This window comes from Stylophora pistillata, chromosome 8 (genome assembly GCF_964205215.1).
Source record: "Stylophora pistillata chromosome 8, jaStyPist1.2, whole genome shotgun sequence".
In the NCBI taxonomy this organism is placed as follows: domain Eukaryota; kingdom Metazoa; phylum Cnidaria; class Anthozoa; order Scleractinia; family Pocilloporidae; genus Stylophora; species Stylophora pistillata.
The window spans coordinates 27,827,258-27,852,778 of NC_142526.1; the positions used below are offsets into that span (position 1 = coordinate 27,827,258).

At 41.0% G+C, this 25,521-nt stretch overlaps 1 protein-coding gene across 3 annotated transcripts; it reads left to right on the plus strand.

Moving 5' to 3' along the window:
* On the plus strand, nucleotides 1-25,324 carry LOC111323124 (sperm-associated antigen 17). 3 transcript variants are annotated; one of them, XM_088731892.1, is made up of 27 exons: nucleotides 1-189; nucleotides 352-492; nucleotides 644-856; nucleotides 969-1,161; nucleotides 2,532-2,719; nucleotides 3,343-3,567; nucleotides 3,988-4,186; nucleotides 4,819-4,940; nucleotides 6,321-6,455; nucleotides 6,910-7,470; nucleotides 7,848-8,060; nucleotides 8,438-8,687; nucleotides 8,994-9,809; nucleotides 9,889-10,124; nucleotides 10,953-11,294; nucleotides 12,336-12,675; nucleotides 14,113-14,577; nucleotides 14,950-15,084; nucleotides 15,211-15,461; nucleotides 15,640-15,691; nucleotides 17,792-17,989; nucleotides 18,081-18,245; nucleotides 18,435-18,845; nucleotides 23,474-23,598; nucleotides 23,897-24,148; nucleotides 24,594-24,738; nucleotides 24,973-25,324. In XM_088731892.1, the coding sequence occupies exons 1-27, from the start codon at nucleotides 103-105 to the stop codon at nucleotides 25,125-25,127; spliced, it is 6,615 nt and encodes a 2,204-aa protein (XP_088588018.1). In that variant the 5' UTR covers nucleotides 1-102; the 3' UTR covers nucleotides 25,128-25,324. The 3 variants fall into 3 exon arrangements, with proteins under 3 accessions (XP_088588018.1, XP_088588017.1, XP_088588019.1); XM_088731891.1 differs by having other exon boundaries at nucleotides 9-189; nucleotides 4,813-4,940; XM_088731893.1 differs by lacking the exons at nucleotides 18,081-18,245; nucleotides 18,435-18,845 and having other exon boundaries at nucleotides 9-189; nucleotides 4,813-4,940.
* The last annotated feature ends 197 nt before the right edge of the window (nucleotides 25,325-25,521 follow it).

The following is a 25,521-nucleotide window of genomic DNA, read 5'->3' on the forward strand; positions in this document are numbered from 1 at the left end:
AACCACAACAAACTACAAAATGGCGGGTAAGGTTGACCTAAACTGGGTATTTACTTCTGTGGTCGAAAACGTCGTTCTTTTCCTACAGTTAACGTAGAGAATATGGCAAAGTCGCGTAGAGGAAAAAGTGCATCGGCTAACGAGCTGAGCCGATGGGAGACAGAACTGATTCAAGCGCCTTTCAGTGAGGTGAGGACAAATCAAGTACAGCAGTTAATTTGGATTATTAACAACGGCAATCTTTTGGCTCTAGCAATAATTTCTGTCCTTCCCTATTTTTGAAAACTCTTTCGACAATTTATATATTTTTACCTTTAATTATAACCTGTCTATCGCTGAATTTTTCTTTAGGAAACTTGGAGTTCCCGTGTGTTCTTCGTCATACCAAATAAGGCTGATGATAATGTTTTCATCGAAACTATGTCCGAAGTTGTCGCGACAGGACTGAGGAAGTTGTTTAGCATCATAACCTACGAAAGTCTTATTAAGGACGTGAGTTAATATTTTTGTTTAGTACAGCTAACTCCACGTAGAAGTTTAGATTTGAACACCAAACATTCATCGGTTTGTTCATAATGATTCTGTTGATCGATGGGCAGATATAATAGTCCAGTCAACATTTTGTCTCATTTTCTGTATTAAGGTAAAAGAATTTGGAAAAGGACCTGTTACAGGAGGTAAGGGAAAGGGTGCTGCTTCAGCTAAGCCACCTCAGTTTCATGAAGTATGCGAGCAAGTGAAACCATTGGTTGATCAAGGTGAAATTGTACCTCCTTCACTAATGGCTAAACTCCTCAAGTTCAAGCTGTTACATATCAAGCAGAAAGATTTGGACAGGAGAGAGGAGGAAAAAAAGGTACCTTATTCTTATTCTGCCAATTGATATTAGAACCCTAGAGAGTATCAACACTTTGGCTGTGATAGTGAAAAGTGTGCTTCTTAATTCTTCTATGCTCTACCAATTTAAGGCTGCAAAGGCTGCTGAAGCTGCTAAGAAAGATGAAAAGGGAAAGAAATCTGGAAGAACCTCTTCTGCTGGCAAACGATCAAAATCACCAGGGAAAAAGAAAGGTAAAAAAGAGGCAGACATTCCTCCATCACCAAAAAAGGATACAAAACTGAAGAGGAGAGGAGATGTGGAAGATACATTTAAGACTATTGGTAAGCTATACCTCCACTTTACTTAAGTAATTAGTTTTTGAAAAATTGTGAAATAAGTATGATTAAAGGTGTAAAAGAATGTTCTTTGATTAAACTTCCTAAAGCATGTTACACTCCATGATTTTATTAGGTTTTCTAATTCAGAATTGTAGTTTTGTCTTCAGATGCATGAAATTTGCTTTTTAGTGATAGAGTGGTATTAAAAGATATTGAAACTTAAGGTGGCTCGTACCAGTTTCCTCGCACGGGGAACAGGTCACTCTTGCGTGACGCGCGGGAGAGAAACATGCAAAAGAAGCGCAAGATCAAAAGATGAAAATTCAAAACAAAGATGGCGCGTGGAATTTTTTTCTACTTTTGTGAGAAGTTTACCTAAGAGCTTGTATTTGATGTGTTGAGTGGCCACAGTGAATGCAGGAGATAGAAACTAAGATAATGAAGACGATTTTCGGAGAAGTAAAGGTTGCTTCACTTCACATTTAAAAGAAATATTCAACCGATATTAAATCTTGCGACGGCGAAAAAAGAACTCAAGTGAAGGATAATCTACCTGAAGTGGAAGAAGACTTTGAAACTTCAAGGAAAATGATATGATATAGCCAGAATTCATGTGTAGAATTTTTAAGATGAGCTCAGGAGGCTGTCTTTGACGGCTGTTTAATGATTTTCTTAGCAGTAAACGTCTGTAAACATCAGATCGTAGGTGCTCGCGCGAGCACACGCAATTGTCAGCGGTGGCTAAAACAGATCATGAGCAAATGTCGATCTTATAGAATCCAGATTTTTAAATGCACGAGAATGCACATGGAAATTGCTAAACTCACGAAAGCTATTGCATAAAAACAAGTCCGGTGACCCCTTCTTTTTATTGTTCCAATATGATAATAATGTTGAAAGGAATCATCAAAAAAAAAACTAGAAAATTCTACAGAAGGAAATTTGTGATGTGTGAAAATTACCCTTTTTGTAGATTTTCTGAAATTCTGCTCCGTAGAATTTTTTAAAAATCTTTGTGCATTTTCCTTTTCAAGTGCCAAAAGCAATCACTGAAAAAAATCAGGGGGTCACCAGGTTAGTTTTCGAATTATTTAAGCCACAAGCTAAAAAATGCGTCTGAATAAGCCTATGAAAGCGTTGCCATGGAAACTGCTAGTAACAAAAGGACACTTATTTTTGGATAACCAATGATTATGTAATTCAACCCTGTAAAAGGTTCAACTGGCCTTGGTCAGTCTTTCTGTTGTATTCTTTCAAAGTTACAAACCATCAAAAAGATGAAAACCGGTACGAGCCACCCTAAAGCTTTATTTTGTACAAAGAAATATATTGTCAACAGTAGTGTTTCTGCTATCATTTAATTTCTCTTGTAGATGACGAGCCTGATGATGAGGGAAGCCCCCACCATTATGTCTTAGTCCAAGGTATCCTCACAGCTTCAGTTATTTCCAATTTGATCGAAGTAGGTGTCAGTGTTGATGCAGTCATCTGCCTCAAAGCAGAGAATTATGGTAGGCTCACACCAGCTACACAGCAACAGGAAGAGAGCACAGCTACTAAGGTGAATTAACTTAACAGTTGAATTACTTACACCACTTTGTGTTAGCAAGTTCAAAAGGTCAGTTATTTGAATAAAGATTCAATGATCAAGCTATCCTTCATTTCATATTTAAAATTGTACAAATATGAATTGATATTTTCTGCTATCTAGGTCATTAAATTTATCTCCAAACACTATAACCATTATCTGTTCAAGCCATATTTGGATATTACCCATATTCAAGAGTTACTATGTATATTCATGTTTTCCTTTCAATATGAATGTATTTTTTTTTTTAAAGAGACAAAAATTATTTAACTGCTCACTGTATTAAGCAGCTTTGGTCTTCCTCCTCACTATACACCATTCCCTTAGCTCCTTTACCTTAACATGAAACCCTTGTCAAGTTTTGTAAAAACACTATGCTCCCCTCTCAATGTTGAATATTTTCTTTTCTCCAGCAGTCCAATTTTCTCCTTACTAACCTTAACAGGTATGACAAGGAGGAAGTGTTTCAACAGCTGTGTAAAGGATTGGAACTGGGCTCTAATTTCTAGATATACCATAAACTTAAATTGTTTTTAAACATGAAACGTGCTGTAAATTAAGGTAATTTTAATGCAGGATTCTCTGGTAAATGTTAGGAAGATGATCCAGAGTTGTTGGAAAGGGAATTAGCTGTGTCAGAAGAAGTAGGTCAAAGGCTGGAACAAGAAGCTTTGATCGAAGCATTTTGGGCGGAATCACAAAACATTGTTGTGAAAGCTCCATCTGGTCACAAGCTCAAAGACATAGCCAAATATGAAGTTATGATTAAAGACAGCATTGTACCAGAAGGGGATCTTCAGGAATTAGAGGCAGAGAAAAAGGCAATTTATTATAGATTGCTAATTTGTAAATAAATTTTATGGAATAAATATTAAATCTGGACTTTTTAAAATACAATGTGTGTCTATCTCGCTTAAAACAATTTTTTGCAATTGTTGGTTTTTCTTGTTCAACTTGTGTCTTTTAGCAAACATAATTATGTTTAAGTCAAGTTGCACTGTTTGAGTTGGATTGAGGGAGCAAAACATCTCCTACCAAACCAAAGTTTTGAAAAAATCTGCTGCCTTGCTCTCACAGATCACCAACTTCACAAGTCATTCTGAAACCCTAGGAATTGACTCAATGTAACATAATCGTATTTTCCTTTTTCTACTTTTAATTCTTATTTTAATTTTCATCACACAGTAAAATAGCTGTTCATAGTTCAACAAAGATTTGTTGTTTGAATATCTTCACAACAGGTTGAATTTGGAACAGCAATATTTGAGGATGTGGCTGATGTTTGCTACAACATGTTGGATCACTGGGAGCAGTACAAACATTACCTTAACTTGATGAAGTTGATTCATGTTCCTGTACATTTAAAAGCATCAGCAAGTGCTTCAGCCATGCCACCTGCTGCTGACCCCTTGGGGTCACAATCTATAACAGCTAATCAGGGTGAGGACTTCTTTCAAAGTTTTCCTGTTCTTTAGTTTCCTTTGAATATTTAAGGATAACAAAATATTAGCATGTTTAAAACTTTATGCCGTGAATTCTTCAAGCCTTTATTGCAAAAAAAAAAAAAAAATAGAATGCCTTTAAGTGTACTCAAGAAATTTTATAATTATAATAGTTTTTTATTCACTGGCATAGGAAGTGTTGATGCTTTCCAACTTCTTTTAAAAACTGGTTTGTATCTTATAACAGGGTCCCTTGCAACCTTAAAAGAAGAATGAATTTTGAATTTATTTTGGTGAATGAGTTCTGTCTTATAATCTAAAAACCTCTGAATAATTTTGGTAGGGTAGGGTAGGGTAGGGTAGGGCCTAAACAAGAGGGATTTTTCAACTGAATTATGATCATAGTTCTTTTTTGTTTTTCATGCCATCAAAGTAGAAGATACAATCTTGCATTTCTGGTCAAGAAAATGAACTGAATGGGTTTAAAGGACATGGTCAAAAATCTGTAAAATTTAAAAGCTCCAAGATTTCTTTTTTTTAAAAAAAATCTAACAGTGTTTGAACTTCTTCATGTGGCCATCAAATTGCTTCCACTTGTTGATTCAGTAACTGTTTGTGCTGTAGTTTTAGATGGTGGCAGTACCTCAGTTGTGACTCCAGATGCTGACAAACGCTACTATGATCACTTGATAAGCAGTGTGCCACCTGAGAGCCACAGTGTTCCACTTATTCTACACTGCCTGTTGGAGCAGGTTAGAGAGAAATACTTGAGTTAACAACTATTTTAAGACATGCTAAGCCAAACTCCATGCAACATTGATAGGAAGTAATCATCCATGCAAATGCAAAACTTTGTGCTGAGTGATTAATTCTACAGTTGACAATTAATTTTTCTCTCTACCTCCGGCTCTAAGAAGTGCGGAAACACTAGAGGAACGTCATGCAAATTGTTGTAGCTAAACAAAGTCATTATGCCCACCCTGTGGACTGCAAAAGTCTGGTTATATATGGACAGAAACAGAACAAATAATTAATGGAAAAGAGGGACTCAAAGGCTGCCTTGGAGAATTTAATGCTCAAATTATACCAGTTGAAACAAAAATATGTCTTTGATTAGAACAAAAACCCCAAACAACACCTAGTACATAATGATTGGTTTTCTTACAAACATTACAAAAAGATAACATGGTAAAAAGAATGTGATATTAGTAAGAAAGTGAGTAAGTAAATAATTTTTGTGAACCTACATCTTCCACATAACAAGCCAAAAACAATTTGTTACCTGAATCAACAACAAAATATAGGTTGCAATCTATCAAGGGATATAGAAGGGTTAAACTTGATATTCATAAAACAGGGCTCGATACATGTAGTAGAGCGAGTATAACGAGTGATAGGCAGAAAAAATCAATCAACTACAGTTCATCCCTACAGACCTGTTTCATGGTTGTCCACTTTTCAGGGGATTTTAATGACAGAATAATGCAGTACCATTGCTTATATACTATACCAATTAACATAATTGATTTGGTGTGAAAAGTGTCAAGTCAGCTGTCGCAAAGGAGGGCTTTGTTTCTGTGTTGGCAGGAAGTGATGAGTTCATTACACTTGTTGAGTGTAGATAGGTCGGGTCGGCATATGATCAGGAATTTCTCTGTTGTAAGGCATAGGTTGCATCGTTTGCTTGAGCTGTTGTAGGGCAGGTGTGAAGATAGAATGCGCCAGGTGAAAGATGATGTTGTTGTTTTCAAGTGTCCAGATGTGTTTGCTGAGTTTGGTAGAGTTGTGCTGCTTTGTGTGTTGGAAGGATGAGGCGTGGTTGCTGTAGTGGGTCTTGAAGTCATTTGCAGTGAGTCTGATGTATGAATCCATCAAGTTGTTGTCTCTATGTGTGATGGTAGCTTGGTAGATAACAGGGATATATGTGTAATTGTAACTGTTGGTTACTCAACCAACATTTTCAGTGTGAGTATCATGCCTGTTGATACAGATGGATCATGACAAACTAAATTCACAGCGTCTCCTCTCTGAATGAAAAATAGTGTCATAATAATGCTTGAGGATATGTTTACTGTTGGAATGTTATTTTTGAGGAATATTGTTAATGTTAGGGTCTTTTACTATCTAATCAGGTTGTTGTAACAGTTGATGAAACAAATCCAGTGGATCAGATTGTTCCCCCAAGACAAGATGGTCTCAGCCATGACCTGGCAGCATATATTTCTTGTAAAACATCTAAATTAGCTCTGCCGAATGGTGGTAAACAGGTAAGGTGTTTAGCGACTGGTTTTGATGTGTACTTGTCATTCCTTTGTACATCACGAAGGTGTTCTCGCAATCGGTCTCCTAGTCGTCTTCCTGTTAACTGTTGACTAGGTGACCGATTCCGATTACCAAATTACCTCGTTACCCCCACCGATGCAGGACCACAATTTCTTTAGAAACTTACCCCCTTTATTCATAATTTTGGTTGTTGACCATCTTACAACACTCAGTAATCAAATCATGTATTCCTTAAGGGCTCCAATACTTGTTTGTTGGTTTAGTTCATGGTCTATTGCATATCCTGCTTGGGGTTGTTGTAAATGCAAAACCTTTACCACCATAACCTCTCTAGGCTTTCCCTTTTTAATCTCTTTGAGGATCTTAAGCATGTATTGTTTTGGTTTGATTTATGTGTGTGCAAAATGATAGAACCAGTTTGTTTGTTTAATCCTTTAGGTTGTTACTGAGCCTTTGGACACTACCAGACCTCAAAGACCTCGTGAATCTCCTGTAATCCTTCAGTATCGTGATGGAATGACATCCCGCCTCCATGATCTCAAGCCAGCAAATGGTCTACACCCTGAAGAGGCAGAAAGGCACATGCTAGATCTGTTTCCTCAGACCCGTCTTAAAGAGCTGCCACAACTAGATAGGCAAGACGTTGTGGAGCGTGAAGCAAGAGCCAGTGAGCTGTATCATTTTTGTAAGTCTAGGATGAGTTCCTCTGACTTCCTGGAGCATGCACTGAAGCAGTTTGCTTTTGAAGGAATGCTTCTGAAGGTTGCAGATCACAATGGGGATGTTGTGGATCTTGGGGAAATAGATGAATCATTTCAGTTTTATTCAAACCTGTGGGACCATCCTTACAGCAAGCTAAGTGACTTCCAAGCTTTAAGATTACCTAATCAGGACACACAGGAAAAGAAACCTGTCAATGATTCTTTTCCACTGACGTTTTTCCGTAATCTTGATGAGTGGTGTTTCGTGGAACATTTTGATCAGAAAACCATGATTCAGGCGAGTACAGGATATGATCAATACTAACTCTTGCTCATACCATGTTTAACAATATTAAGTAAGCATTACAGTGTATCTCATAGCATTGCAGTGTATGCCTTGGCTGTTATTAGGCCCATTTCTTTGTTTGTGGCTATCCTGTGTTTCTTGTAGGGCAAGGTGAGCGCCTTATAAGCATGACGATGGAAAGTAGAAGGAACTACCGTGAAGGTTATTCTTATCCAAGGGGAGAAGCTCAATTTTGACTTTAGTAAAAGTGTAAATTAGTACAAGTAATGATAAGTTCAATAAATATGAATGGTAGTTATAATGATAATGCTTACAACACCAATTGTGATAGTGAAAAAGCAAATAAGTAGTCTCCTCTCGTGTCTCAGGTGTTGGAAGCTGCACGGCTTCGTTATCCATATATGGACACATACTATTACAAGCGTGACCACTCCCTGTTACTTGCGTTACACAATCCTGTGGGAGCCAGCTATGACAGCAGGAGCAAGTTTTCCTGGAACACTAAGCTTCACTCTAATGTTGGCTTCAAAAACTACCTTGAACATGTGGTCAGTTCTCTTGGGGACTGGATTCAAGAACAGGTAAATATACAATATGTAGATAAAAAATGTTTTTGGTTTCATGGTGCAACGTTTGTAGACATCGTATTTTGTACAGTGCCTATGCTCGCAAGTATGGTTTGACATTTTGGTCTAATTCAAAGCAAAACCATTGACAGAAGTGGCTGTGTTGTTGCTTAACATGGTTTAATTGTGACTTACCCTTGAGCAGATCTTCGTTTGCATTGCATCACTTTGTGGTGTCTTCTAATTTGAGGAGTCCTTCAAGAAAAAATAAAGTTCAACGCGTTAATTGTGAAGAATAATGCGACCCAAAAAATAGAAAGGCTAAACTATAGAAATTGAAATAAAAAGTTCGTGGTTTTAGTTTAAAAAAATTTACATAAACAACACAACAGGAAAGAATTCGGGAAGAAGCTGCCAGAACACCTACCCCTCCCCCACTGGCTCCAGAACAACCGAGCGTTCCCCTGAAGATTGGCAGTCGGTATGGTCTAATGACCAGACAGGAAGTGGCTATTATAAAGGCAGAAGAAGAAGAGAAGAACAAAAAGAAAGGGAAAAAGAGCGCGCGGGGGTCCCGGAATTCAAAAAGAAGTTCAAAGACTCGTGAGAAGAGTGCTTCGCCTGACAAGAAGGACGACAAAGGTTAACTGTCTTACCAACATTTTATAATTGGGTTATTCTTTATACAATCGCATTCCAAACTAAAGCTAATTGTAATCTAAGCTGCAAGCATTTTTGTTTTGATTTTTCAGATGTATTAGACTTCAACTGTGAGTATAACACATAAAACAAACACCTAATTTACCAAGGTGCATACAGCGTTAACTCCGACAGGAGTGAGCCAGTTTTTTCTCTTTTTTCTAGTTTTGGATCCAGAGAATAGCTGAGTGTTATCGCTCTGGACGTTACATTTTTGAATTGCTTGTTTGCGTCTGGGTTTGCTTGCAGATAAGAAGAGAGAAGGGTCAGCGTCCAGTCGGCAGAAATCGGCAACGGGTCGGAGTCCTTCGGCGAAAGGCCCTCGTTCTATCAAAAGCGCCACGAGTAAAAGAGGGCTTCAAAGCCGGTCACGCTCAGGAGAGTTGGAGGAGCCTGAGGTACAACCCATGGATGAACCTGTCGAGAAGCCTTATAGTTTCATTGGTTATGACACAGGAGATAATTTGATCCATGCGTCCGGGTCCTTAGTGACAGTGTTTCCGGCTGACGGTGGTCAAATCCAGGTTAACAAGAGCCAGTATGTCCAGGGAGCCAGAAGCGTTTCCACGTCTGTGTTCAAAGATGGTAACATGTTTGTGCTTCATTTCTTAGAACCTATCGATGAGACTCTGACAAGAGAAGAGCTAGAAGGTTTAAAAGAACACGATGATGTGCAGATAGACAAGAACGAAAAAGAAGAATGTAAGTACGGTGAGCTAGAAAAAAGCGAAGTTGAAGCTTCTGAGAAAGAACAACAAAAAATCCCCAAGGGTCCAAAACCGTTCTGTGATTTTAGCTCCTTTGTGGCCGAACTTAGTGACGGTATGGTTTTAGCTCTTAGTGGTTATGGGCCGTCAGGTTCTCTTAAAGAGAAAGAGTCAAAGGAAGAGGAAACAGTGACAGGATATTTAAAGACAGATACAGTTATGCCTCCCCAGCCCACGCCCAGTCCGCAACCTAAGGCAGGATCTCCCAAAGTGCGGAAGAGACAAGAAGAAGAGGCTAAAAGAATGGAAGAAATACAACAACAGCAGGAAGAAGAAAGACTCCAGTTGGAGGAAGAAGGTAGACAAGTCTCCTTAAAATGTTAAATGCTGTAAAATTGCCTTCGCCAGCTAATTCTGATGTTTGCCTATTATTTCAGCGCGACGGAAGGCGGAGGAAGAGAAGCTAAGAAAGCCATTTCAACACGTGTTTATCACCTGTCCAGATGGTCAGCATGTACAGTACTTGAATGATGACTGTTATCAGAGTTCAGGTTGTAAGGGAGGAGTGGTTGTGAGACAGAGCTATCCCATTAAGCCTCTTCGGTCTGTCAAAGAAAAACCAGCAACAGAAGAAACCTCTCGCACCATCATGACTGATGGCACAGTTATAAGAGTAAGTCTGAGATTGGTTCTTCACAATCTTCCTCGTATACTCGAGGCTTTTTGTTTGTGTTGATCTCATTTTGAATTTTTTTTTTTTAATATCCAAGTCAATATGAGGACAATAATTGGGAAAGAGTTGAGGTATATTCTGATAGCCCTTCCGAGAAATTGTTTAAGGAGGTGGAGTTTTCCATTATTAGTGCACTCACGGGACATTTTAAAATCGGTCAACTGTGCTTCTCGACGTAAAATTTAGGGTGGCCAGATGTTGCTTCGAAAAAGTTATGTTTTAATAGTACTTCTAGGCTTCGTGCAGCAGAGAACATTTTCATGAGCCCTCGTGAAACATAGGAGTAACTTTTCCATATACTAATTGTGAAGGTCCGAGAATACTTCATCGGATTTTTCAACCCGAAGAGCATCTGAATTTGCCATTTTTCAAAGCAGTCTCGATAATGGTTATGGAAACCACAGAAAATAAACTTAAATATAGTATAAACTTGTTCATTAAACCGTTTTCTACAAAATCCATATGCTGGCAAATAGCTAAGGCAACTAGTAGTTTATCAAGTGAAAAACGTAGGCGCAAGTGGGTGATTTCTATCCATTTTCTCTATTGTTTCGCTCTCTTTTCTTGGAGGGCTGTTCAAATTTACCGCCGATGGACTTAAAAGTGCCCGGATGTGTCCCGGCATTCTCCTTAGCTTAGATTTAGCTTGGTAAATTGATTAAGTCCAGTCTAGTCCAGTCCATGGTCTTGCATTTAACATTATAAAAAGAATAATCTTTCTCGGAACGTCTAATGAACGCTGACTCTTTTGTTTAATTAAATGTGTAGCTACTTACCGATGGGAGCGTTCAAGTGCTTTTTCCAGATGGTGCAGTAAGCAAATGTCAATCATACCCTATCAAAAGGGCCCCTTCTTATAGCAAGCCAGGCAGTGCTGTAGCCAGACAGGACCCATCGATCACAGCAACTAAGAAAAGCGTTCGTGGGCCAGGAACAAATCCAAAACCATCGGAGGAGCCTTTGGTGCCAGCGATTTCACTCCCTGATAAGGTTCCTGAATGGTCGAGTACAGGTGTGGATGGGAGTAGAGTGTTAAGTCTGCCTGAAGGAGGCTATAAGACTGTTACTGGACTACACTGTTCTGTAGCCACGTGTCCTCAAAGCGGACAGGTTAGTGCATATGATTGAGAGAGTTTGAGGGCTACTGAGGAATGAAGTATGTTACTTTTTTGTGAAAGTGCATTATGATCGTCCGGGTGAGTGTAGTCCTGAGAAGGGCTGTTGTTGGCGGTGGTGACTGACGTTTCGACAACCTGTGCGGAAGTCATCATCAGAGTCAAGTGAAAAGTTGTTGTCAGTAGAATGTTCTTACTCTAGTTCGTGTAAAATGATTGGTCAGTTTTGCCGTGATGTTATTGGCTGTAAGACTCAAGTGGCGAAAGTCGGTCGTGATTGGTCTGTTTCGATCCGTCGGTAAAGTTAGGTCGTTTTGTTCGATTCGTTTGTAATGTTAACGTCCTGAATGAGACGTTTGTATGGAGCCTGTAGTAGTTGTTACTTTTAATTGTTTACATACACTAAATCTCATTCGGCAAATTTTTATCTTTCAATATGTTGTTTATCGATGGAATAATGATATTGTGCATTTGTTTATATATTTAAATGATATAATAGTAATAATACTAATAATAACACCTTTATTTAGACACGATAATGTTTAAAGCTGAACAGCTTATGGGGTCGTGTGTAAATGCAAATAAACTCTAAATTAAATAAATTCAAGTGATGATGGTTTTTGAAGAGAGAGGAAAACCGGAGTACCCGGAGAAAAACCTCTCGGAGCAGAGTAGAGAACCAACAAACTCAATCTACTTATGACGCCGGGTCCGGGAATCGAACCCAGGACACATTGGTGGAAGGGGAGCACTCTCACCACTACGTCAACCCTGTCTAAAGAAAACCCAATCAAAAGAACCAGTTAATGTTTAGCATTAGCTGGCGTCAACCTCTTGCTCCTCTTTAACTATTCCAATCATCCTGTTGTAACAAATCTTTCAAATATTTTGTCCGGGTAGATAATTATGGTGATAATACTAGCATAACGTTAATAGGTTCGTTGATCAATTTCCCTTTAGCTATGTGCTTAACACTCACTACTGGAGAGAATGGTGATACAAACACATTTATTTGGAAAAAAATTGTATTTATTAGGTCCTGAAAACGCGCGAGGATAATGTTGTCACAGTTGAGCGTCTGGATGGGACAAGAATTGTGGAGCACGCGGACGGAACGCGTCTGACGACATTCTATAAAAAGGTTGAAGAAGATGTTCACGTCCCTGATAATGAGACGGGAGAACAGGCTGTCTGCACTGACGTCAGCAAAATGTTCGTAAAGGTGGAATGCATAGGATTCCCTGCGCTAGTTTTCGATCAAGATGTGGGTTCGTGCGAAACTATATTTGGGAATGGCACAAAAGTCGACACACAAGCAGATGGCGTGTGTGTTATGTACAGACCAGATGGGACTAAGTTGCACGTAGAGGCTAAAGGTAAGACACTAAGAGTATATTAAGTGGCAGCGCCAGGCTTCGAATTTTATTACTGTTTTTTTGAATAAGGAAAAAACAAGCTGTAGCAATTACGACAAATGGATTACCATGGTACGGTGGCCCACAAGTGCACACCGAATTCTAAATCTCCACAGCGAATTCTAAATCTCCAAACCGAATTCTAAATCTCCACACCGAATTCTAAATCTCCACACCAAATTCTAAATCTCCACACCGAATTCTAAATCTCGACGCCGAATTCAAATTGCTCACACCGAATCCTAAATCTCTACACCGAATTCTAAATCTCAACGCCGAATTCAAATTGCTCACACCGAATTCCAAAGATCTGGGAGACTGGACCGAGTATTGTTTCATCGAATTGAATTATGGGGAAAATAAAATGGCGACTAGAACAGTAGCGTTAAAATGTGATGACTGTGGCGCAACAATATCTATTAACCGATTTTGTTCCAACTGCGGTATCGAGCTTCATCCAAAAAAGCTACCGATAAAGTATTACTTTAATTAGGGGTATGAGTATGAAGTTATTTTGTGTTTTTTTTCCAAAAAAAAACCACAAAATTCATGGAATCCACATGAATGAATAACATTGAGCAATAAACTACAAAAACATCAATTTCACTTGAAACTAAGCAATATATTGCCCCGAAAACGGAGTAATCATTGAAGAACAACACTGAACCAATGCAGGGAACTCTCTCCCTGCAAAAACATTGCAGTATCTGCTCAAAATATTGCATCTTAGCCTATACGAAAAACACAACTCATGCCCCAACGGAAAGGATCATGGGTACGTACACACAATTGGCCAAAAGTAAGAGTCAATAGAAACAAAGCATTTTCGATCTTTTTACTGAGTACGAAATGGTTGTGAAACACCTCATGTGTGACTGATACCGAGAACGAATATCTACCAGTCTATTTAGTTAATCGGCAACTGACGAGATCCACAAGATTAGGATCAAAACCGCGGTCTTGCCTGACCACCTACGGAAAATGTCGAAAGACATTCTAGCGGCAGATGGGCTACTAAACGCCCCGGGCCAAAGCAATGCCAATTTGATGAAACGATACTCGGTCCAGTCTCCCAGATCTTTGGAATTCGGTGTGAGCAATTTGAATTCGGCGTTGAGATTTAGAATTCGGTGTGGAGATTTAGAATTCGGTGTGGAGATTTAGAATTCGGTGTGGAGATTTAAAATTCGGTGTGCACTTGGGGGCCACCGTACCATGGTCTTGATATTTCATCATGTGAAACATAAGAAGTATTTTCATCACGAGCATGGAAGATACTACTATTGATATTTCACCAATACCTACATTAGAATACATAGACTGGCAACTTTGATTTAGAACGTGCTCATAAATGAATTGCTCCAGGGTAATTTTTTGGTTCGCATGTACCTTTTTCAGGTATTGTGTCGTACTATGGCCATGACACGCGAAATTTGAACAAAGATTATGAGAATGGCAAGGCACCGGTGGGGGTTTATGTGATGCGCACTGCAAATCATCTCTGTTTTGAAATGACGGATGGGAGAGGGTCACACTTCACTGTTATGTCAAACGGCCACATTACAGTTGACAAGGAGGAAACTGGATCCCTATACCAAGATATGGTTGCCAAGCCAGATTATGCGACAAATGAAAAGAGAACGCCTGCAGAACAAGGGCCCTTAGAGCCAGCACCTGTGAGCCCCATAGTACCTCGCTTTTTTGTAATTCATGCTGATGGGTCCGGCTCTGAGCTCTTGCGCAGTGTTGACGTGCAGGACTTCCTGAAACAAGCCGAGGATGATCCATTAACAGCTGTTTTAAGGAGCCCCTTGGAAGGACATGCCGACGTAACAGGGCTCACTATCGTGAAGCCTTATTCCGGTAAGCGACTGCCTCGTTACTTAAGCCTGATTTATTATACTACTGGTATTGAAAACCAACAGAACGGGCATTACGGAATGTCGTTAAAGCTCAGCAAAAGAAAAAGATAACCATCGCACTGCGAGTAAAGTGTAAAAGCAATAGTTGGGGTAAACATTTTGGTTGAAAGAATTACAATGCACTGCGAGGAAAGTGTAAAAGCAATAGTTGGGTAAACATTTTCGTTGAAAGAATTACAATGTCAACTGCTGTGTGTCATGAAATCAATGAATAATATAATAGCAGCTGTAGTTGGCTTTAGCCCCTTTATTTGATAACACTCGACGTGATCAGTTTGTATGTCCTCTAAGCAGTGTTTTGATTGAAATGCAGGTGGAACTGGGAAGACCTGGTTAAAAGAAAAAGATGAGGAGCTCATCATTCCATACGGGCTTAGAGAGAGAGACTTCAAAATGATGTCTTCGAGAGAAGTTGAAAAGCCTGGACCTGTTTTCGGCACTAACGCTGGTGGGAACTAAGTCTGAAGGCGTTTGATTTGGGGACTTCATTCGGTTTTTCTGATCATATTTTATTCTGTTACTAGGTGTTTCACCGAATTGAATGTTTTTTTTTTCGTTGTTTATATACTCTTAGGTAGCGGTCTTAACATTGGTTCCCTTGTAAAACTCATTCCCCTTCCTAATGTCACGTGTCCGGGGGCTCTAGAGTTCCGTCAACTTATTCAGTACAAGCCGCTGACTCTGGATCAAAGACAGCAGATGATGAAGGCCATACAAGCTTATAGCGATTATCTGGAAAAGAGACAAACAGGATTGGACTACTTACTGCCAAGAGACCCGAGAGATGAAAGTGAGAAGATGGCTGCTGAGGAACTTGAAGATAAAGTGAGGGAATATCTTAAGTGTTGTGGTTACTTTCATGTGGTTTCTTTCAAAATAATAGGACGGATTTTCTTCTAATTTATTAAAAGAAAAGAAAAATGCAGTTTATGTTTGGCGATAGGAACTCTTTCCAATTCTGGCTTTTTACAATATTATATAAAGATCGACGTTTTGATTTTAGGTGAGGCTCCATGCAAGCACAGATTATAAAGCAAAGACTCATGGCAAACAAGGTACATTAGCAAGTGTTGGGCAGTCATACTAATGAAGTGTAAAGTAGATTAGAGAGTATTGGAAGACAACATCGCAATCCCTCAGCTGAATTACGTTGAATTTACAGTGAATAGAATAATATATAAAATTTACATCTAAAAAAGAAATGTGTATTTATTTATATCTATATGTTGTATCTTTTTAACTTAACATAGATCTATTTATCGAGCACTGTAACACCGAATAATCGAAACGCAGACTTCCTATAGATATATATATCTTATTAGACGTTTTGTTGTGTAGTATCGCTGAGTATTTTTACGAGTTGTGCCGTATTTTGACGAGCCCGTAGGGCTCGTCAAAATACAAATAACGAGTCATACAAATACCAGTCACATGACTTATATGGATAAGTAGCGTTGTTTTTATATCTCCAGTGGCAACCGTATTCCAGCTTTTATAGCCAGTAATTGTAAGTTAACGGTCAATCGTTGAAATTACCTGATGAGTGTGGTCATTTTCGACCATACGAAACAGAGCTGTCGTAATAAAACGATGAACTACCTCTGAAGTCTTGAACCAGTTCGTTATAATTATCAGTGCTCTTCTAAGAGTTGAGCGCTCTTCGAAATACATTCAAATCAAGTCCAAGAATATATATATATATATATAATTTGGATATATATCAACAAAGTTGAAATGGTAAATTGGCCACCGTAATGATTACGAAACCTAGAACGCTCCGACGAAGGGCTAACGATTAATGATTACAAAAGAGTAATGAGGACTAATGATTACAAAAGTACTAAGGTGATGATTACAAAATGATTACAAAAGTACTAAGGTCTAATGATTACAAAAGCTAGAACGCTCCGACGAAGGGCTAACGCTCGAAACGTCAGCTTTTGTAATCATTACGGTGGCCAATTTACCATTTCAACTTTGTTGATATATCCAAATTATTTCGTTACTCCCACCGACGCAGCCCCAAACAGTTTCTTTCGAAACTATCAGCCTTTATTCCTATGTGGGTCTCATCAGTGCAGTGCAGACACTGGGCCAAGCTCTGGAATAAACCATTGCCTGGGCGCTACACTTGTGGGACCAAGTGCAGGCATGTTGCCATGCGAGAGTGCTCAAATCACAACTAAGGTGATGAGCTTCGCCCCAAGGCTAAGTGCATGGCAACCCCAGTGTAGAGTGCTCAATCGCAAGGTAGCCAAAAGGCAAAGCCAAGCGAGAGCTATCTAACTGCAGACAGTGCACACTGTTTCGACCTATGTGGGTCTCATCAGTGCAGTGCAGACACTGGGCCAAGCTCTGGAATAAACCATTGCCTGGGCGCTACACTTGTGGGACCAAGTGCAGGCATGTTGCCATGCGAGAGTGCTCAAATCACAACTAAGGTGATGAGCTTTCTGATGGTTTCACCTCCCATCTATTTGGTGACTACGCAGACATTAATTTGTGAAAATCATTGTGTGTACACCCTTGAACGTTAAAAATATATGAAGTCGAAAGAACAGTTTTGGTCTAAGTCCACATTTTTGTCAACAAACTCCTAACGGTTTAAAAGGTGAAGAGTTCGTAACACATACAAAAGCTGTCTTTTTTTTTTAATATACGATGGCTTGAAATTCTATTTGAGAACGATTGTGGCCGCTTTTTTAAAAACAGAATTCAGTGGCCAATTTGTTAAAAACAAAGTATGCGAACAAACGGGCAAGGAATATTCCGAAATAGTGCGAATGATCATGAAAGTGATTGCTAAAAGGCGATTGCGTGACACTCGGTAAGTTGTAAGATGACACATGTTATCATGTATCAGACGAAATAACAGTTTTCAAAATTTCCACTCTGCATTCTGTACCCAATCTGCAGTCTGCATTTTCTACTTAGTCTGCATTTCGTACCCGGTTTGTAGTCTGTATTTTATACTGACCGATTGCTAAAATGTGAACTCTGACCATTCACCCAACATCACCCCAGTTGTTCAAAGTAATACTAAGTAGTTTCAACTTTATCTGGGAGTCACCCATTGGAATTTGATTATCTTCAAAACTCATTCAAACGCAATGTACCCACGACTCATTCACAGTTTCATTTGATTTTTAATGTAGATAAGACGAGGAATCGAGATATCAGCCGTACATATGTCGATGAAGTAACTCCAGATCCAGTCCCACCTCCTCCACCCCCAAAATGGAAAAGATCAGTGTCAGAGTGGGAGCGGGACCGAATAGAACTGGCCGAGCTGGATTATGGGAAACATGCCTTGAGATACAAAGAAGTACCTCCCTATTTCGAAACAACATCAGGTATGAAGCTGTTAATAAGTTAGTAAATGTATAGAAAATGAACTTTAACCGTAGCGTTTTTTTTTTTAAGTAGCATCTCTCTTTATGTCAGGGCAAGAGTTTCTGAAAGGTATTCACAGCCAAAAGGTCCCAAATGTTGAAGTTTTAACTTCAGACTTAGCAAATCAAACACGTCATCCACCCCCTGGAGAAAGTAGCCCTGCTAACACACCAGAAGTTGTTATACACGAGGGAAGCGCTGCGTCTGACTGCACAGGTATGGTGTACTCGACTCGTTGTTCACCATTGTAGTTTACTTGCTTTTCTTTGGATTATTGTACGAGTCTGTACTTTTCAAATTTGCTTTGAATTGTCGCTGATGTATTTCTCTGTGGATTGTTTTATGTTTTGTGCTGTCAATAACATAAAATTAATAACCCGTTATTATCCGTAATTCTTACAACAGGTGAAGGAAGCAAAATTGCTCCAAGCCCTGATGTTGTTCTTCCTGCAACAAATGGAGAGCTTTCCTCGCATCCAGCCGGAGAACTTAGTGCCACGCCAAACGGCATAAGACCCACAAACCCCACTCCTGCACACGCTGCTGGTAACGGTACCCCCACCCCTGTCCGTCCAACTAATCCTACCCCTTCACAGGCATTCACGACTGCTAATCCTCGTCCCAGTAATCCAACATCTCGACAGGATTTAGAGCTTCTTTCTCAAGATTCTCCTCTCCAGGGGGACTCCCCACCGTGGAGAAACAATTTAGAGTCAGTTCAGGAGGTGGATGTTCCGTCGTCGCAGGGGGAGAGATTGGAAGGACCCATCGAACCAGAGGACCCAGATGGCTATGAAAACGGTCCAGTGTTTTCAGGTGAAGCGATACTGAAACGCTTTATCATGTTATGCTTTGCTGTTCATTACTGTGAACTGCTGTGTTTTCTTAACTAAGTGATGTGATGTCTGTTAGTTATGTTATGTGAAGCAAGCGAAAAGCCACCTAAAGTTGTGCGGCAATCCCGCTTTAAAGGCTAGCGTAACCGGCGCCAGTTATCGCTCGTCACACTGTTTGAAAGTTCAACCGAACATGCATTTTAAACGTTCTATCGCCGAGACTGCGCTCGACAGTTCGTGCCCAGTCCCCCTACAGTTCATCTGTTACACTCTTCCCCCCCTCTAATGCTGGACTACAGTTTCTCTTTAAAAAAGTATGTGATCAATAATATTCAAAGTCAGGACATTGTCGCATTCGCGACTGCCTACCCCTCCGCGTTATCCGTTGGACGCGACTTCCGGTGGTACCATTTCCATCTGCAGTCTCCGGGAGTCGTCCAACAGAGTCCGAACTTGCCGCCTCCTCTGTCTCGTCCTCTGTGCCTGGATTTTCCGAAGACATTTTGTTGTTCTCTGCTTCTAGACTAACATGATCCTCCATCTCCGGCTCCCCCCACTGTACCTGCGAACGGTCCAGCCGTTGTATCTGCGTCCAGGCTCTCTGTATCATCTCCTATAGCCACCTCCCTACTATTCCCATGAGATTCATCAACAACAACTGCATTTGGCATCACCAGACTCGGATCTTGATTTCCTTGTGAATTCTTCTTATTGCACCTCCCTTCTACATTGGCCAGTGGAATTGTGCACAGTATAATTTGGTTGTGATGTACTACACTTCTTCGGGTTCTTACAGCTTCTGCTCCGCAGTACTGATCCTCTACACAACATCTCCCACTTGCTTCACGATTTTCTAAGGCGCCACCCACGGAAAGTTCAATTTTTGGCATCGCCCCTTTCTTGTCGAGCGATCATACCACTACACCAGGTCGCCAACACGTTATTCTTTATCTCAAGTCCATCGGTCATAGCCCACTTTCTGTCTTCGGTGAGCAGTACTCAAACTCTCACGAGCCGCTTGAAATGCATTTTCCAATGTCGTTCTCAACTTTTTCCCAAACGCGGTCTGCGAGTATCCAGGTTCCGGAACTGGTGTTGCTACAAGATCAACTGGGAGTCTCATTTCTCGTCCATGCTCGAGAAAATATGGGGTAAATTCGGTGCTCCCGTGGACTGCCGAGTTGACGCCAGGAAGTTTCTCGTCCCAGTCTTTCTGATTGTCACTCACCACTTTAGAGAGCATCACGTTAACCGTTCTAATTACTCGCTCAGTCGCTCCGTCCGACTGCGGGTGGAATGGTGTCGTCCGTGTTTTACACGTTTGAAGAATATCACACACATCAATCACTATTTTGGCATTCAGATTTTTCCCCTGATCACTATAAAGGGGAATATACTCGTGTGCCAGCCTGTCCGTAATAGCCGATGCAGTTCCTTCGTTAAGCGCAAACAGTTCCAGGTATTTTGTAAAGTTGTCAATCACCACTAGGGCATACCTGTTCCCATCGTTTGACACTGGGTATTCTACCAAGTCTCTAGTGACGAGCTCACGTGGTGTAGTCGTGATAATAGGTTGAAGTGGGGCTCTCAGATTCGGCACTGCATCGCGTTTCCGTTGACACTTCGCACATTTCGTGCACCAATCTTTCACCTCTGTGGACATTCCTGGCCAGAAATATCGATCTTTCACCCTGTTCAGAGTTTTCGTCTCACAAAAGTGACCAGGCTCATGTAACGAGTAAATGGCATTTTCACGCATCTTCTTTGGAAGGACTACTTGCCACTGCCATTCAACTTTGTTTGTAGGCTTCCATCTCCGGTAAACTACCCCATCCCTCAAACTGCAACGGCCATACTGATCATACAATTTGCGCAATTCACGTCCTCCGCTCGAGAGAAGATGCTCGGGGTTTCCTTCCCTGTTCAATCCACCCCCTCAGCTGAGAAATGTCAACGTCAGCCTGCTGTTCGATCCTTAGGTCCTCCATCGCGTCATCTCGGACGTTGTTCACTGTTTCTGCTGGTACACGGCTCAATGCATCAGCGTTCATATACTCCGAACCATCACGGTGCACAATGACAAAGTCATAAGTAGGCAATTCAATAGCCCATCTCGCTCTCCGACCGGTGGGGTTACTTCCTGGATCAATGTTTCTGCTGCCAACTAAGGGCTTGTGATCAGTCACCACTGTGAAATGTCTACCCGCCAAATAAGGACGAAAATGGCATATACTCCAAATGATTGCCCACCACTCTCTGTCATAGATCACCCAGTTTCGCTGGCATAGTTCGATGCATCACAGTCGAGTCTGAAGGAGTCGTCAAATTTCGGGTACGCTAACAATGGAGAGGTTGTTAACCGTTCACGCAACTGCTTGAATGCTGCGGCACACTGTTGAGTACACTGGAATTTGGATTTTGACTCAGTTAAACGTTGCAGTGGCTCAGCAATAGTAGCAAAGTTGGGACAGAATTTCCGATAATACGACGCAAGATCAAGGAAACTGCGCAGTTCACTCACGTTCTGGGGTGTCTTCCACAGAGCCACCTTCTCAGTGTTGGCTGGATCAGGTCTCACCCCACTGGCCGACACTTCATGTCCCAGGAATACTACACTTGCTTGAAAAAGTTGACATTTACTAGGCTTCAATTTCAAGTTTGCGGCTCTAAGTTTGGTGAGGACCTCACGCAACAGTGCCAAATGATGCTCAAAAGTAGTAGAAAAGAGACAAATATCATCAATATATATATATATATATCTTATTAACCAAGCGCGAGGGCTGTACTGGGAGAATATCGGCCTGAGGTCCGTACAAGAAAGACCGACGGCCGAGATTCTTCCAGTACGGTCCCGAGCAAGCTTGGTTAATAAGAGATTTATTATACGACTGAAGTTCAAAGGGACACAAGTGCGGTATCATTCGGGACCATTCGGGACCATTCGGGACAGTGTCTAGTCCAATGCTTAGAGAACATTGGACCGGCAATAGAACATTTTGATTGGTTGATTTTAGTTTGGCCCTCTGACTGCCCAACTCGTGTAATAAACACAAGTACATGCTGCCAGTCCACTCCATTTAAAAGTAATTCTATCAAACCCTGGAGCGTTGGAGGCGCATTCTTCAATCCCATAGCCATGACTTTATATTGCAGTCTTTTTTCAATCTTGTGGGTCGATTTCCTCTTGCCAATACCCTGAAGATAAATCCAAGCAACTGAAGAACGTAGATCCTGACAACTGATCTATTGCAGCATCCACCCGGGGCAAAGGAGGGGCATCTGTAACAGTTATAGAGTTCAGACCGCGAACATCTGTTCAGAACCTCAACGAACCATCTCTCTTACGGGCCCTAACAATTGGCGCACGCCATGGACTTATGGTAGGTTCAATTAAATCATCTTCCGCTATTTCCTTAAAGTGCTCCTCCGCAGCCTGCAGGTACGACTGGGGTAGTCTGTAGGGTGTCTTCTTAATAGGAGCGGCCCCGTCAGTGTTTATGGAATGAGTTAGCAAACTGGTCCTGCCATAATCCCTACTATATACATCACTGAACTCCGAGAGTAATTCTTGAACTTGACCCACCTGCTCCGTTGTTAACTCTGATTCGAACAAATCAATATCCGGCAACTTCCGATTACTTGCTTCACCAGGAAGTACAGTAATCTCAACCTCCATAAATTTCGGCTCCACTTGTAACTCTTCGGTAGCTTCTGCAATGGTCTTTGTAAGAAACCTTGCTTGTTCCTTCTCCAGAACTAGTTTACCCAGTTGCTCTAAAGTAAGTGTATCCCTACGAGCGATCACTTTTGCAGTGAGCTTTGCGTCAGAAACATTTAACGCAAAAGCGTCAATAACATGCCTGCCAACTTCTTCAGCACTCGCACCTGGAAAGGCTTTGTTTGCTTTTGCCACAAGTCCAACAAAATATTCGTTGGCTGTCTTTACGCTTAAACTGCCGAAACTTATGTAAATGTTCTAGCACTGATTCTGGATCGTCGAACGTTTCCTCGAGTGACTTCCAAAATAACATCAAGACGACGATGACCCACGGTTTCATCGACAGGAATCATTTCGTACACATCATCTGCGTTACTTTCTAGGAGACATTCTATCCATTGCACTTTCTTTTCTGAAACCATCTTTGACACTTCTTCCATTGGGGAAGTTTTCTCGTCCTTCCTTTTATCGACATAAAAAACGCCAGGCGCTGGTATCTTCCCGGTCGCCATTCTCACGGCTATTTAGCTTCTAACTCAGCGTTCACGTGAACCGAAGCGAATCCCACCGCTGCCACCAGTGTAGCAAGTGAATAGCCACCTTAAGTCGTGCGGCAATCCCGCTCTAAAGGGTAGCGTAACCGCTGCCAGTTATCGCACATCACACTGATTGAAAGTTCAACCGAACATGCATTTTAAACGTTTCATCGCCAATACTCCGCTCGACCAGTTCGTGTCCAGTCCCACTACAGTGCATCTGTTACGTATGTTGTGTATAATGTCACGCCTTGTTATGAATCAAGTAACTTGCTTAGTTGAATTTTTTTTTTTATTCAACTACTTTTTTTTAGATTATGACCGTTATCTAAAATAATCAATTTTCTCTTACAGCTGAAATGCCGCACGTTGGTCCTAGAAGTTTGTACTTCGATGTTACTGGAGAAACCAGGAAAGATAAAGTTAAACTTCCCAGCTGCATAAAGAGTTCTAAACCCGGAGCTCTTCCAAACAGCCAGGTGTGACAACTGTTGCACAAACTTGGGTGAATCAACTCGTGGCAGAAACGATCTCTCCTCTGTCAAACCATAGCGTTATTTAAACCATACCTTAGCGATGCGAGGGCGGTGCGTCGTTGGAATGTTCTGTTTGTTGTAACTGTCTAGCTCCAGAGAGAGAAAGGTTCTCTTCACATATCTGTATACCAAAGAAATATTTGTGTGGCGAAATACCGGGTACTGTAAGTTTATGTAGACTCCATTACTCAAACCAATACGTTATAATCATCATCTGTTATTTATTCGATCAAAATTTTAGTTTTACGAAATTGAGGACCCCGTGCGCCGTCGTGTACACACAGTGTCTGTGGCGGGTTGTGATCAGCAGAATGTCGAGAATCTTCGAGGCTTTGAGCTGCTGCCGCCGCGGGTGTCTTTTGGAGTGATAAAGGAAGGCTGCACTTACGTTCATAGTGTACTACTGAAAAATGTCGGCATTGATAGCTGCCGGTACAAAATAAAGCAACCACCACCGTCGACTGGCTTGCGTATTCTCTATCGACCTGGTCCAGTAAGTCTTGTTTCTGTTATCACTTCATTAGAGAGATTTAGCCCCGCGTTTACGTGAAACGCGAACGGCAAGAGTGACCACGTGACCTTGTTTTCCCGCTTTTTTGTCACGTTTGCCGGTTGCGCTTTGCCGTTTCTACGTGAATGCAACCTGTTTCACGTTTGCCGTTTTCGTAAGACTTTCTTCAGTTTTTCTCTCACAGAGTAGACGTTGATTGCCAGAAAAAGGGCACCAAAACTATTCCTTGTAAGTCATACAAGGGCGCCTCCAAATCCACCAGGACGTGAGCTCATGCGTAGCTAAAGCAGCAAGGTTCACGCTATTTTACGTGAAACGTGAAAGGACAAGTTGACGTCTGCTGTTTCACATAAACGTGGTGCTAAGTCTCTTCGTTAATTTAGTGTCAGTAACCTAACGCATGGGATCATGTCCCGCTTTTTTAAAGGTGGCGGCGGGTATGAACACCGTCCTGGATGTAGAGATATTTGCCGTGGCAGTAGGCGTGGTCGGAGAAAGTGGTTTAGGTCACGTGGGACATCATGTGGAGATAGCTACTGAGACTGACATACTTTACCTTCCTGTTACAGCAAATATCCTTTTGAATCTAACCTGTGTTTACTGAGAAATTAGTTCAGTTGAGGTGAAAGTGTAAGACAAAGAAGGCTTGGTGTATTTCTTATTTTGGGAAAACAAAACTGGAATGAATATAAGAGGAATGCAGCTCTCAGTAAAATTCACGCTCCTTTCTTTTAATCAAATCGACTTTTTTTTAAATCTTAATTTGTTGATAGTCACGGTTTAAGTCTTTCCTTGACTTGTGCTATCCATCATGACAGTGTACGAGTACGAAAACCGCTATGGTGACAACGAGGATGGCCTGACGCAAGGAACGCATCGCGTACCAAACAGGCCGCCAACTAGAGACCCCACACGGCCCCGTAAAGAAGGAGACTACGCCGTGATAAATACGCCTATTTGATACACAGTTAACGCGTCTAAATCACGAATGCTTTTGGAGTGTTCTACCCTTGTTTTCTTGGTTGTGTTTTGGAAAGGATTTCTTTGCTTGTAGAGTGTTCTACCCTTGTTTCTTTGTTGTTTTTTGGAAAGGATTTCTTAACTTATGCAGTGTTTCCTGCACGTACAAATGTAATAAATTTGCATCATATATTTAAATGGATTTGTATGCTTTTTTCGTCGTTTGTTTCGGCGTCGTAGTTACTGGTCAGTCAACGGGGCCTAGTTGTATAAAGGGCGGATAACACTATCCAACAGATGAATCGCTAATTAGTGGATGAGCGTTGGCAAAACGTACTACGTTGTCCACCGTATAGATTTATCTGGTGGATGGTGATTTCCAGCCTTCGAACCGG

What these genes read in the sequence shown, in the direction of transcription:
- LOC111323124 (XM_088731891.1), top strand. Translation starts at nt 103, where the DNA reads ATGGCAAAGTCGCGTAGAGGAAAAAGTGCATCGGCTAACGAGCTGAGC. An exon ending in GTTGCACGTAGAGGCTAAAG is followed by an intron (nt 12,676 to 14,112) that starts GTAAGACACTAA and finishes TACCTTTTTCAG; the next exon opens with GTATTGTGTCGTACTATGGC. An exon ending in CGCTGCGTCTGACTGCACAG is followed by an intron (nt 18,246 to 18,434) that starts GTATGGTGTACT and finishes TTCTTACAACAG; the next exon opens with GTGAAGGAAGCAAAATTGCT.